Raw genomic sequence first — 15,595 nt, forward strand, 5'->3', positions numbered from 1 at the left:
TAGTCAGTGATACATCTATCACTGGGGAGAAAACAGCATAAAGCAGAAGCAAGACAACATGCCAGTGAGGTCATAGAGACGTGTAATAATGTATAATGGTGAGAGCAGTTTACATCAAACGCGTTCATGCTATGGCTTTAACAAGTCAACCAGGAAATTTTTACATAAAGCAGGACAATCAGGCTCACAGAAAGAAGCTGCCTGATGTGCATTGTTCAGGAACAAGGTCCAGGCAAATGACCCTGATGTATGAACCCATATCACAAAATAAATAGGCGCACAAGTGTTACCTCCACTGGGCTCATATAGTGAAATGATATTTCCCACCATGTGCAACAGACAAAATATTAGAAGCACGTTTCCCGAGACCAGAACAGTTCAACACTAGGGTCACTATACTATAGATCTGAATCGATATCTCTATACCATAGTATTAATAAAACTGATAACATCTACAAAGATTTATTACAGGACACTTTAAAGGACTGAACTAGCTTGCACGCGTAACAGACATTTACAGTATTGCCTCATGGTACAACATTTTGATAAATCGTAACTTTGATTGCCAGTAAGGCAATCTGATTGTTCCTTTAGAAAACATAATTAGTAGGTTGTTCTTTTCTGCAGTCTGTCCCTTGCTGCTAAACTGTATAGTTAATTTAATGAAGAAGTTTCTGACGCTGGACACTGCAGATGAACCATCAAAGGAAAAAGGAAGAAGACATGATTGCCTCATTAATTAAGAGCCCAGTTTAGGATTTAGCACTTATGAAATACCTTTGTTCTTTATAACAGTAACAATAAATTCATATTTGTCTGCAGATTATAGTCTCTGGGTAGAAAAAAAAATGGAGCTAACAGCCTACTTTATAGATATTTTCAGGATGTCCATTACCAGAGGCAGAGTGCTGGGCACTCTTTACTGGATCTCTTTATTGCACTAAGTGGACCACTATTTTTGAGATGATGGCCTCTTGACATTGTGGGCTGATTACTGATGTTTATGTGCCTGGATCTACCAGGGGCTGAGAAAACTGCAAAAACTGAGAGGCCATGTTTTTGTACATTTGATGCAACAATTTTGTTAATTATGGCATCAACAATGAATGCCATAATGCCTATGTCTAAATATAGACAATGTATATCTATAATTATTCTTTTCCGGATCATGCTTTTTAGGTTTTCCCTTCTTTTAGCACAGCTTCATACTATTAATATTGTACATAGTCCACTTGGTAAATGTCATCCTTGGCATGACATCACAACATTTACCAATGACATTTACCGCACCTTAAGCCCCAATATTTTGCGCATTTAACACCTTTGCACTTGGGATTAAGATCCATCTAAGAAGGAACCGTATCCAAGAAAAAGAAGAATCCACATGCATTTGGCATTAGCAACAAAGTGTCACTGTGCCACACTAGATAGTCAAAGGAGAATGTAATCCAAACAAAGGTGACTCCATCTGGAATTTGTGATGTAATGGGTACTTAGACCATCTTTACGGCAATAAGGAACATAGAAAAGAAAATGCCAAGTGATGAATAATATTGAGACAGACTCACTATTCTCAGAATATTTGCCTTACTCCCCGTCCTTGTATCCAGAAGGCAGTTGTCTGCTCCCTAGAGTGTTTTGTCCTTCAACCGTATCACTCCTTTGTTTTACCTGTATATGTCTAAGTCTTTGATCTTGCCACCCCCAGGGCTGTCTTCCAGACCCTTGATGTTTTTACCTTTTGTATCTATTTAACACCTATAGGTATCCCACTGCCCCTGTCATCTTCTTGTGCTTCTGTATAAACAGTATGATTTCTCAGAGGTTTTGGGTCAGCTTACCTTCCAAGACTGACATTCTGTGCTGGTAAGCCTAGCGTATGCTTAAATACTTTAATAAACATTCCAACACAGCAAACTCTTAAGAAACAGAATTGATTTTTACATTTTTAACACATGTAGCTTTCTTTGTAAAAAAAAAAAAAAGAAAAAGAAACAAAGAAAGAAAAATTTTTTTAATGCAATGGCAGTGTATTAGATGAGAGACATATATTACCATCCAACAAATACACTCCCTGGTTGCTCCATTAGATATATCTGTTCAATAATTAGTTAATACAAATACCTAATCAGCCAATTAGATAGCAGCAACTACATTAAGGGATGTAGACATAGACAAGATAACCTGCTGAAGCTGAATTGAGCAACAGAAGGGGGAAGAATGGTGATTCATGTAACTTTTTACGTGACGTGTTGAAAGTGTCAGATAGGCTGGTCTGAGTATTTCAGAAACTGCTGATTTTCCCACACAATCCTATCATGCCAATTTCTGCTGTGACATTCAGATGGTAGAGCCAGAATTTGGCATAAACAACGCGAAAGCATGGATCTTTCCTGTCTTTTATCAACAGTTAACTTTGGACGCCTTAATACCAACCAAGCACCACAAACATCACAGCAAAAGCGGGTTAACCCCAGTAGTAGACAGGTATACTTAATAAAATGCCTGATGTGCATATGTACATATGTAAAACAAGCAGATATCAAACTGTCAAACATTACCAACGTCATATTTTTGTACTGACAGATGCCACATAAACATGACTACACACAAACACACACACCACATGTAAAAATCTAATACATACCCGATATTTGGAGAGGTCGATCCTCAACGAGTTGTGCAGCTGGTCCAGTAATTTGACAAATTTCTCCCTCTGCAAGGACAGAATTGTATAATTCAGTTTGGAGCATCACCTCAAAAGTATTGTGCCTAAACATTTCTTACACTGCATGGTGTGGAGCATATCTTCGCCCTAGTAATTCAGTTTTATTTGCTGGAACAAGATTTTGTCATTTTGCAATATTGCCAGCGTCAGCTTGCTGGCTAAAAATATTATATGATGCCTTACAACATTAACTTCTGAGATGTTGCTGATTTTATACAAAACTTATCTTCCACTAGAACTATTAAAAACAAATAGTGAAGTCAACAGTTCAATATCAGCTTGTAGAAAAGTAAAACATGTCACTTAAGTCTGACTGTTGCCAATAGAAATTACATTTTTTTATGAACACTATATTACACTACGGTTGGCAGACAGCAAGAAAGTATTATGTGTACTTACCCCAAAGTTAGAGGCAGCAAATCGGTCTGAAGCAGAGGCAGTGGTTGTGGTGGTGGTAGTGGGATGGGCGAAGTAGGAATTGATATTAGCAAGCAGGTTGCTCATTACTGCTGGCACCCCAGGACACATGTATTTGGCGGACAGACAAGAGAAATGCCTGCAGAGGAGAATAAACAGCTATTATCCTACAACAAGTGGTTGAGAGAGTAAGAAAAAAAGGCATGATTTCTTCACAAGGGAACATAAAACAATTACATGAAAAAGTACAACTTAAGATCCCACATCAACTGGGCAATTTCAGAAAGAAGCATCAAGAGCTCAACACGCACTTACATAGTGGTGAGAAAATGCATGTGCTAAGTTACAAAGGTGAGAAAAAAGGCTGAAAAATATTCTGTGTTACTGCAGTAACCACAATAAAAAAAGAAAGTGAGAAGACATAGAGCAGTAGAGTATTTCCTCATCATATTTCAGCTTCCTGTGGCTGAAGGGAGAACGTATTTTAATGTTCCAAACAATTACTTCTGTTAGAAGAGTTAGTTAGTGCAAGTAGACCACTGCCCGTGTTCATGCAGTAAAATGTGTCTTCAATGAGTATCTATAGAAAATTGTGTCATAAATCAGACTGAGCTGTATAACCTATACTGTTAACGACATAAGGCTGCAAAGTAACAGATGGAGCATATAGGTTTAATAGTAAATCAAGGGAGGTTCAAAGGAGGAGAAATTAAACGTGTAAATTTAACTGAGAACCATTAATCCTGTATTTTTAAATATCACAGAGATAGACTCCAGCACAGTATTTGAACTGCTTAGCTGAAATCAGCCCAACAAAAATTAGATCTCAGTACTGGATGGTGCTTTAAAAATAAAGCAAGGGAGGGGGTGAGGATGGAAATGAATGAGAGCTCTTTTACTGCTGCAAACTTGACATCTTCCTGCTACCTTTTCTAATCTCCCTAGATCCTTTTTTGATTCTGTGACTTTTAGACTACACACAGTAACAGCGGCACATGCCACTTTGGATTTGGCATAAACTTGCCCTTTCTCTCTACACACATCTGAGCAGCGCTACCCAGCAGTAATTAAGTGGTGGAGCCTGAGAGGCCTAGTTTGAGCAGGGATCTATGCCTGAGTGAGGAGCATATGCTCCTTTTAACACTCCATCCTGCTGCTCCACAAGCCATTTGGAATGCATCTTAAATGGGTCAAATGCAGAGAAAAACAAGTAATTTCCCCATGGGGATCAATAAAGTATCCATTATTATTATTATTATTATTATTATTATTATTATTATATCATAATGCAGCAGGATGTTGTTATTGTAGATAGTATACCGCATATAAAATTAATAGGTGCAATAATCTGTATGTTTACTTTAATGCATCTCAAAACCATGCACACTTGAGCTGCCTTTTCAGCCTCAGGCATGACCCATAGCAAACAAACATTTGGATGCATGAGAGCTTAAAGCAAGATAAAATAAGCTGAACTTTATACATTTAGTATGTTTTAGCACCACTACCTTTGAGGCAAATATTGTACTTCAGTCTTACAGTTTTAGATACTACCTTAAAGATTACAACTTTGCATGACCTTACATATCACCAAATTACATTTATGATAATTTAAAGTATTACATGTTAGTATTACATGAGTTGGAAAAATATTTAGGAACCAATTGATTTGTCACTGAGTCGAAATCTGGGCTGTAAAAGAACTGGACAGGTTGTCTCATCTACTTCTACTTGCCGTAAAGCACTTAGTTGCTGCCATGTGGTTGGCTGATTAGGTATTTGTATTAACTAACAGTTGAACAGGTATATCTAGTGACGTGGCCAGTGAGCTTCAAGGCACAGCGATGGGAATATACAAATACATACAGGACTCGATATGCTGCTGTAGCCAACAATGCGACGCAGTTAAAATTAGCTGAAGCTTAAATGCCTACAGTGAGCACATTAATGCACATTACAATATTACTATTGACAGAATAGTAAAGATGACATACAAACATATATGCTCTCATTTAAGGTTTTGAATTCAAGATTTTTATTTTTAGTGGCGTTTTTTTCACATGGTGGTATTATGAATTTAATAGGATTCAAATCCACAGATTTGAGCATGTCTAAGAGTCGGGCATTTAGACTGAAAACAGACATTTTGAAACTAAGAACATCTTGCTGAGTGAGTCATCACTTCCACAGAGTTATGTGGAGTAACGGTAGCAGATTTACTCCCCCTTCTTCTTTGTGGAGCGGACACACAGACACACATACACACACAAAAACACAAACACGTTCTCATTGGGAGGCCGATTTAATTACTCTGCTTTCAGCCTCCAAATTACCCAGGAGCACTTGGGGTTAGGAGAGCAAAGTGAATGATGCAAAGAGAGTGATGATGGCATCCGCTGAATTCCCATGGTGCTTTTAGAGCTGGATCTCCTGAGCCTATTTCCAAGAGGGAAGACATTGCCTCCCCTAAAGTTATCCTGCTTTGGTTTTTTACTAGCGGGTGAGATGTACTACACACTCACATATCATTTAATGGGTTCAGATAGCTAGGAAAAATGAAAAAAAAAAAAAAGATGATGAGAGATGCGGACAGGGAGACAGGGGAGTGGTGATAGTGTGCGATGAAGAAAAACGAAAATGAGGGAGGGGTATGCCAGGAGTTGTTGTAAAGGGCACCGGAGGGAAAGTGAGCCTTCACAGCTGCTGTGATTTACGCAGTCATGATGTCAGGAGTTACTCTGAGTCAAGGTTCAGCGATGAAGAAAACAGAAAGGTAGGACCTTTCATAAATTCCTGATGAAACATAATGAGAAACACCATGGTTAAACAAGGTTCAAGCCTGAAGCATTAACTCCACGTGATAAAGCGGGTAATCAGGCCACTTACTGCCCTTAAATAATGTGGCTATCCCTCATATGATACAATGAACTGTCACAGTGAATCAACAACATGTCAGCTAGCAACTCTCCATCAGTTTGCTGCACCAATATGATCCAACATGTCAACAATGCTTGTGCTATAGTTGGGCTGTTGTTGTAGCAGCTGCACCCCTTTCTTGTGTGGATATTGTGTGATAACAACTGATGGATTTTGGAAACAATTAAAACTGACTTTGCAAGGTTAAAAAGAAAGTCAGCTGCATGTTTGCCCTACAGGGCCAGCAGGAGAAAAGATAAAGTCCACAGGGTTAAATCATAATCGGTAAGAGAGTAGGTGGTGCGAGAATCAAACATACTCAGAGGTCAGTGGTTAATAAATGAAATTAACAAATTTTAAGCAAATAATTTGAAAATAATTCTCAGTCCTGTTTGATCACTTGATTTTCAAACTTGAAAGCAAAAATATGAGTTGAGCCTTCCATTCAATTTGCCAACAATCTGTGTGTAATTATAGGGTCTGATTTAGTTAGGCAGCAGTTAATTACATAGTCAGCTAGTGGGACTGCCCAACAAGTGCAGTGGGAACAGAGCTTAAAAGGTGTACTTCGATGGTGCTTTTCAAACAACAGCTCATACAGAAACCAGATTGCAGAGATACTCAATGACTCATTATTAATGAATTACTGCAGTAAAAGTCATTAGCAAACAATAGATAATAGCTGATATAATGCAAGAGACTATCTTTACCTGTTTAATTCTAAAACCCATTTTTTATTTCAACTGGTAAAGGATGCTTTATTCTCTGTGTTTACCCACCTATGTGATATACTGAAAAGTATCTTACTATAATACAGTATTTTAGATATATATATAAATTATTAAGGCAAAATTTTAATTAAATCCCCATATAGGCATCTCCCCTAAAACATAGAAAATGTCAATCTGCCCATCCACGAACAGCTCCTTGACAATACTTCACATACGTGGCACACAGGCACATCTTGAGGATTTATCTACATCAAATATTATGACACCATCGTGCTCCCTAGCAGCCACCTACCAATGGGCTGAAATGTCTCATTTATAGCATTTATCCAGCTAGAACATCAAAAACACTTGATCCTTTTTGAGTCATGACAATAACATCTGATATGCATCTACAGAAGTCGAACACTTGAAATCTCTCTTTGACTGCAGAAGGAAGAGCTGAGCAAGCCACCTTGGCACACAAGTACACAGTAAGCACCTAAAGGACCTCATCTATATCAAATATGATGATGTTGCCTAGCAAACATCTGGCTCAAATTACAAATTTTTTTGCAATCATGCATCTATAACATCTATATTTTATTTTGAAGTTATGAAACGGTCTCAAACTTTGGCACATAGTCAAGCAAGAGATAGCTTAAACATACTAAGTTTTACATGAGATAATATAGCTTCAAGATAGCCAGGCTCGTGTATAGACAATTAAAACGGAGAAGTAAACCTTAATTAAAGATCAGTTATTTTTCGTACTAATGTCACTGCGGTAGTTCCTGACTAGCTCAGTCAATGTCACACAGAGCAACAAGTGGTTTGCATTCACTTTGTCTCTGTGGTGGAACCAAGCTATAAATGTAGAGTTTAAATAACAGTGTAAAAAAGAGTTTTTTATAAGAGTATAGTAAACACAAATATTTTAGAACAGGAGAAATCCATTCAGCCACATACAATACAAAAATAAACTTGGGAATGTAAAGCAGTGCATCTGGGTTGAAGCTTAGAGGATTAAGTAAATACGCTGTGCAAAGACAACAAAATAAATCTGCTGCTAGTGAACTGGATGATGGATACATGTATTGTGCAGACTTCTAAAGTGTTAACAATTGCTTTAACACAGCACAATGTCAAATGTCACATCAATGACCTTGATCAATATTGAAAGGTTTTAATGTTTCCAGTGGTGTCACTGCAGGGGAATGTGTTTGGGGGTCACGATGGAGACAAAGAGATAAACATTTATAGACAGAAAGGGTCACAGAGGATCACCGACACAAGCAAGGAGGAAAACAACACTGTTTGTGTGCCCATGATCAATGTGACAAAGGCAGGTTAGGAGGTTTTTCCATGAGACCAACAATTAATCAATCAAACTTGGGAGCTCGATAGTTTTCCAAGCTCTGATTCTGCTGAGGAGACATCTTTACTACTCCAGTTCTCCTTCGCTCGTCCTTCTCACATCTCCTTTTCTCCTTCCACTCTGGTAAATGAGACACTGACAGATTGGTGAGGTAAAAGGCCATAGATCAGGGTAGTACTAACGTCATAGCCTGATAGATGGATTCCACTCCGTATCTCATGGCAAACTCATCCACTATCTCCTGCGACACATCGTCAAAGTAGACCTTCCACGCCTCTTCCCCTTTCACCTGCGGGATCTTCACTACCCCGCTGTTCTTCACCTCAGTCAGATAGTGGAAAAGGTTCTGTGAGTGGCACGAGAGATAAGAGAGGAACAGGTTAGGGTGATGGAGCACGGTGTCATGACAGTTTTTTTGGGTGGTGCATGCCAGCTGATGAAAAACCTTATCATAGCTGTAACTGTCTTTATAAACATGATGCTTACAACTGTGGCAATGATCAGTGGATTAGAGCAGCAACCTTTCCTAGTACCAAATCAAATGCTGATTACCTCGTGTAAACAGGTGTACTGGCCATGAGGAGGAACCACATTCTCCTCCCCTTTCATTTCCACGCTGATCTTGAGTCTGATGGCACCAGATACTGCAGATTTGTCAGTTCTTTTATCTGTAAAACATTACCGAGCTGGATTAGACATTTAGAATAACTTAAAATTATCAGGAGAGTAGATGGCAATATTTGTTCAATTTTAATTCTATCCAAAACACAGGGTGCAATTTTCATTTCCTATATTTTGAGCTATGCAGTGTGGTTATCGTGCACCAGATTGACTAGTATGGACTGGTAATTTGTTCTTTTTACTCTGCACAGCTTTCTAAATTGCGGGCCATTGATTTTGACAATTTTTTTCTTCACAATAGCAGATGGCGAAACAAGTTAAAGACATAAAGCACATTAATCTCTACAAGTTTTGTTGCACACAGTAAAAAAAAAAACGGATGAGAGAGACTGAAAGGGAGAGAAAAAGAGTGAGAGCGTGAGATACAAGCTCAAGCCTGTAAGAAGTGACCTTACTCTGAAAAAGAACATCAAATTTAATAATGTCCATCACTTATAAATCTGTCCTTGACCACACTACAAAGAAGAGACATACAGTGCTGTGAAAAAGTGCTTCCTCCCTTTGGAATTCCTTTTTTTTTTTTTTTTTTGCATATTAGTCACACTTAAATTGTTCAGATCATCAAACAAGTTGTACTATTAGGGAAAGATAACCCAAGTAAATACAAAATTGAGTTTTTAAATGATTATTTCATTTATTATTAAAAAAGTTGTTCAAACCTAGCTGGCCTTATGTGAAAAAGTAATTGCCCCCTAAACCTCATAACTGGTTGTGCCACCTTTGGTAGCAAGAAAAAAAACTGCATTTAAGCATTTGTGATAACTGACAATGAGTCTTCCACATCACTGGATGTGTTGCTTTTTTAGATCTTTTAGTCTACTTCACTTTGTCAGACAGGTTCTATTTGAATCATTTCTTGATTCAACAGGTCTAGCAATATTAACCAAATAATTAAACCTAAGTGTGGCTAGTGAAACTGAATTGAAATCTTTCCAAAAAATGTGGTTAATCACAGTTAATTCATGGTTTAACAATTACTTTTTCACGCAGGGCCAGGTAGTTTTGGATAGCTTTTCCCCTTAATTAATAAATAATATATATATTTTAAAACACAATGTGAAACCTGAAAGTGTGACAAATGTTAAAAAAAAATCAGGAACACTGTGTAAAACAAAAAAACTAACATTAAAATACATCTATGACAATCTGACACAGAAATCTTGGCGAGAGGCATTAATAACATTTATAATGACATACAATAACCTTTTGGGTTTAATTCTCCACTAGCAAATATCAACACTCAAAGACCACATGTGACAAATAAAAAAAAACGACCCGTACAGTAAGGAGATTGGGTAACTCTGTGGAGAGTAATTTGCTGTTACAGGTTGGGTTTATTTTTCACCTTAGAAAGAAGGGTCAGCGCAAATCAATACAAAGTTGTTTTCAGGTGATCTCTTTTATCCCAAGATGAAATATTTCTTTTCTCATGGGAGTGGTCTCTTCCAGAGAGACACTGGTCCCATCTGTAGGGCATGAAGGGTCACTCAGTGGTTTGGTGAGCATGAAAATAATGAATCACGCTATGGCCTTTGACAGATATCAAAACAGTTAACAGTTATTGGACATCACTCTCTTCCACCATCATCACCTCAGCACATGAGGGAAGCATGCATCATTCCCGCAAAGTTAAAGAATTTACTTGGCACATCGAGTCCCACTGCATGCTGGGATAGTTCATGTTGGGGGATCCACCTGACTCTACACATCCACATTCAGTGAAACACAGAACCAGAAGAATGATGGATTAGACCAGTGGTTCCCAAACTTTTTTTGCTAGGCCCCCTTTGTTTTACAAGAAAAATGTTCGCGCCCCCACCCCCCCGCGCGTGCTAACACATCCTCCGACCACACACACCCATATTTTGCTCCATTGCGGTTTATTTCGCACCTCAAACATTTAGTAAACAATTAAGCAAATACAAGTAATCTGCAATAAATTACAGGTAAACTACTAACTCTTTTACGCTACGTCCGCACCTAAACGGGTATTTTTGAAAACACAGCTGTTTCGTCCACACGTAAACGGCGTTTCCAATCACCGAAAACGGAGATTTTTTAAAACTCCTATTTTGCGTTTACGTGTGGACAAGGAATACAGAGTTCGTCACGCAACGTCAAAGGTATGTGCCTTTTTTCACGTCACGCTGTGCGCCATGTTATTGTTTACATGAGATGAATTGCAGAATGGCAGATAGAGACAAAATACTGTTAATCTGACTATCTGCAGGTTTTACACGCTTACATACACACACAGTTATTGTCCCTCCATTTACAAAGACAGAGGCGTCACGATGTGATTATTTTACGTGTAGTTGTTTTTTTCCCTGTGTAATAATATTCAACATTGCTATCAATACATTTTTCAAAAAATGCCTCTCTGTGCAAAATAGGTTTAAAAACATAAACAGCTGTAGGATACTGTTTGTCCGTGATTTGAACCGGGGGACAAATCGTGACAGGATCAGCCTGATATTATTTGTATCTCACTGTAACTTTACTGTATAAAGTATAGTATAGTATGTATATCTCCAAAATGTCAGGAGTAGTTAGTCATTACAAAAAGTGTTTGTGAACTAAAAATCAAGAATGTGGGATACTGTTTGTCCGTGATTTAAACAGCCCAGCGCTGCTCCCGACAAAGGGAAAACCAATTCTGCAGGGGAGACCAACCTTGGCACTTGTGCAGGTGAAACCAAAGGGAAGATATGCTTCATCATATTTTCTAGTCTTTGGCTTAGGATGAAGTTGGTTTGGAAACATATTCAGTGATGCTTCATCTCCTGCTTTGCGTTTCTGTAGGCGCCCGTGCTAGCAGTGTCCAAGCGTTTTGTTTTTTTCCCCCTTTTCATCTTTCATCTTTTCCTTTTCATCCCGCGCCCCCCTGCCATGGCTCTGGGAAGGTCTGGATTAGACATTGACTTGTCTGGTAGCTAATGACGCTGTGGGGGTTCTTTACAGACATTTAACTGGCGCCCCTCTGTGCTCTCATATACAGTTCAACTGTTCTGTATCAAAGCAGTGAAATTTTCCTCTGCAGTCAGTTGCTCAAGAGAGAGACATGTAAAAAATAATAACATCACAAAGGGACAGACACAAACGCAAAGGACCAGATTGAAGAGGATCTGAAGAGGCTTAGAGAGGAGAGCAGCTGGAGGGGTGGACACCCACTCCAGCAAAGGCCTGTTTAAACATTCATTGTGGACATTTAAAAAGGCATAGAGCAGCAGCAGTGGGAAGGGGTCACTATTACCACAAATTGCTTCCGTTTAGCTCGAGAGGCAAACAAAGACAACACCCGCCAGTCGTAATACCTCAGCAAAAGTGCGATCTTCCATTATGCTGCCATTCAACCTCATGCAACATTGTGAAACCAGTGATATATGAGAGCAGATACAGTGAAAGATAGCGCATGGACAGTAATGGTGGCCACAGCTAAACCACATTATATCTCAAAAGCAGTTATCAGCATCAGCTCCTAAAGCAGCTGCAATGTAACAGGAAAGCGAAGGGGAAAGACATCAAGCGGTTAAATGAGGCTGCATTGCTGTCATACTGTGTGAACTTTGCAAAATGTGCAATAATCATAATAATGATTGCCTGGGAAGCAATATATATATATATATATATATATATATATATATATATATATATATATATATATATATTTACATATATTTTGGTAACGACTCTACATCCATACCCCTCAAACCTACCCCGCCACCCATCTTAATCCAAAACCCAATTTCAGTCAGGATCACATTAGTCAAAGAAAATTATTATTCCATCTGTAGTAGTTTATATTCTGCACATGGCTCTGTTCTGAGACCTCGCTGCCCTTCAACATGCACACATCGAAAGCCTGAGGCAGAAAGGGCATACCTCCTTGCTCGTCTACGTGTATACAAAAAAAGCCTGAGGCTGGGACAGCAGCAAGAAACCGCTTTCCCTACTAACATACAGAACGGAGCAAGCGTCAAACAAACAAGCCCAACACTGCATTATAAGGAGAAGCTGGGCCAGAGGTTGCAAAGTGACTTGGAAGCAGCAACGGTATGTATGTGCATCCTTTATTTTAATTTTTTAGTTATTTAGTTGGGTTTTTTTTTGGTATGGGCTATTGTGTTGGGGCAATATTACCATTTGAAAGTCTAACACTTTGATAAATGAATAAAAGTCAAAACCTGGGCATTGTATTCATGTTGTACATCAGAAAAAGTAATTGATGTCATCACATTTTCACACAATGGTAACGTACCTAGATTGTACCATACATCCATCTCCCCACTGAGAGTGCGAACCTCGATGATGGTCTGGCCCAGGAAATCATCTGACTCGCGCTTGAAATGTTGCTTCACCCGTGATTTGATGTCATCGTCCTCATCCCACACACGCACCTTGATGCGGTCGGTAGCGTTATGACATTCACTGGAAGTTAGAGGTTGATTACGTCAAGTCAAGCAAAAAAAAAAAATATCACAGTAACATAAACACCAATAGTAGCAAAGGCATATTCAGTGACAGCTCATCAGGTTGGGGTATTCAGCAGAGCGGAATGGCAGTCAAATGTACAATTGAAGCATAAATATAAGCTCTAATACACACATACTTGCGAGCCTTTCCTACATGGCATATGGAGAACAATTCTTGCCTAAGAATATTAGGGTTTTTTTAAATAATTTTTTTGCTGTGTTTCAATGAGTGTAAATGCCTATCATGTCCATACTTTTGGAGAACGTCTCTCTGCCAGGCAGGAAGATTTACCTCAAGTCACTGCATGACCTTTATTCTGTATCTCTAGTTTTACTTTTCCCCTACTACCTACTAAATTTATCAGAATAAAGCTGAACATTTCACCAGGATCACTGTTAAGCATCATAGCACTGATTATTTCTTTGTGAGTTATAAGTTCCACTGTAAAATATCCATTGCATCCTTGCATATGTGCAGCTGACAGATGCTTCACAATAATGACGCTGCTAAACAGAACATCGTTGACCAAAGCACTTCTGGGGTCAATCTGTTCTCTGGAATTCAAACTGAGAGATTCCATTTTGTTCTAATGACATCTTGGATGTGACGGCCAGAGAGAAAACAGTTTTTTTTTTAGCTAATCCCTTTCTGGGGAAAGCACTGGCTGCTGCCGCCGCACTAGTCTGGGACTTTGCTCTCTGCCAAGTACACAGTAATGTATCGCTCTATTAATCTACATCCCTGTAGTAATGGGAAAGACCTTTATTACAGCCACAACTGGAGTCTCATCACAGGTGTGGAATTTTGTTTGTGACTAGCTTAAAACACACAAACATTCAGAAAATCTCCAAAGGACACAAGTACAACCATATGCTAAGAAGTTATTATGATTATTATAAGTATATTTAATATCATGACCACTAAGCAGTCCAAAACAGAATCATTAGAAAAAAAAACACTTAATTTTACATGAAAAGAGGAACACATGAGTATTACAGGCAAAGTCTGCAAAAAAAAAAAAACACCGGAAAATTTAGTGTTAGTAGAAATGAAAAATGCCATGCTCTAAGTCAACATGAAAAACCCTCTGTGATCCTTTAACAGTACCCTATCTACAAACAGAGGATTATTAAAGCTAAACTGAAAAGAAAAAAGGAAAAGAAATAAATATGCACTGCTTTGCTGAAGCTTTGTGGACTGGGGCCAAACTTAGGTCAAAGTATATGTGCATGTAGTTTTTCTATTAGTTTTAACAGAGACATCTAGAAAGGCTAAATATCTAATTATCTGATTATTAACTGCATAATGAGTATTTACAAATCAGTTTGGGGTGCACTTACTATTATTACTTTTCACTGCAATAATCGTGGGAAGCCTTGTATCTGCACAGCACTAGTGAAAAACTAATGTCATATCCTATGTTTAAGATTTGCAGCTACTAAGTGGAAGAAATCCACTTTCCTTTTTATACTTTAGTTTTTTTCAAGTCTGGTACTCATCTAAATGAAAGATAGTTAATTAAGGTAAAGACGGCAAGCATCCCACAGGGTTTATAAAAGAGCCAGGTGTTTGTAATTTCTAAACTATCGATTTGGGAATAAAGTTTAGGTTCAAAATATTTTCCTGAAAGCTGGTTTAACTTTTCATTACAATTTACTTGGTTTTAGATTAGTGATATATTTTAACAGCTATATGTTTTTGCGTGGACATAATTCGGAATATAAAGTAAACTGAAAGGAAGAGAGGTGACCAAAGCGATGCAATAAGACTACACTTATAACAACAAAATGCATTTTACTTTGACATCCACATCCTCCATCTATCATTATGGAATAATGTCAGACCTACTGGGAAAGCACTTCTTGATTATTGTATTTAAATGATTCAAGTTTAAAAGGTAAAGATCTAATTTCCATCAATTTTCTTAACTTCTTATCCGTTTCAGGATCTAATGGACATGATATGCTATCAGTTGATTTTGGACAGAATAAGAGTTTACTTCAAGTGATGGTTCGAATGCCATCTTTCATGGGCTATGATGGAAACCTGCCTTAACAAAAAGGTTAAACCACCACTCATTTTTTCTGCTTGGGCTTTGTATTTTGTCAAGCCAGCTAGCTAGCAGACCTAAGAGAATAGACTATATTCTAGACTATAAGCGAAATGGAGAAAAATGATAATCGCATGCAACTAAAGCAGTAAAGCTTTAATTCATTTCATTGTTGAATCAGCAGGGTTATGACCTGTGTTATTTGCCTTGTTAAGATGTCTTAAGACTTCCCTTGAACAGATCAT

The 15,595-nt window shown here is 38.2% G+C and overlaps 1 protein-coding gene across 4 annotated transcripts in view; it reads right to left on the reverse strand.

The window, feature by feature from the left end:
- unc13c (unc-13 homolog C (C. elegans)) overlaps positions 1–15,595 on the reverse strand; it is a 102,359-nt gene that overhangs the window by 54,186 nt on the left and 32,578 nt on the right. For all 4 annotated transcript variants that reach the window (XM_085352841.1, XM_085352817.1, XM_085352833.1 and 1 more), the window contains 5 exons: positions 13,086–13,255; positions 8,699–8,814; positions 8,329–8,492; positions 3,128–3,284; positions 2,648–2,716 (listed from right to left, as the gene is read on the reverse strand). In XM_085352841.1, the coding sequence (XP_085208967.1) occupies positions 2,648–2,716; positions 3,128–3,284; positions 8,329–8,492; positions 8,699–8,814; positions 13,086–13,255 (676 nt within the window). The remainder of the gene's footprint in view (positions 1–2,647; positions 2,717–3,127; positions 3,285–8,328; positions 8,493–8,698; positions 8,815–13,085; positions 13,256–15,595) is intronic.

This window comes from Diplotaxodon limnothrissa, linkage group LG1, assembly GCF_057381915.1.
Source record: "Diplotaxodon limnothrissa isolate DT_005_m linkage group LG1, D_limnothrissa_male_GT1.1, whole genome shotgun sequence".
NCBI lineage: Eukaryota > Metazoa > Chordata > Actinopteri > Cichliformes > Cichlidae > Diplotaxodon > Diplotaxodon limnothrissa.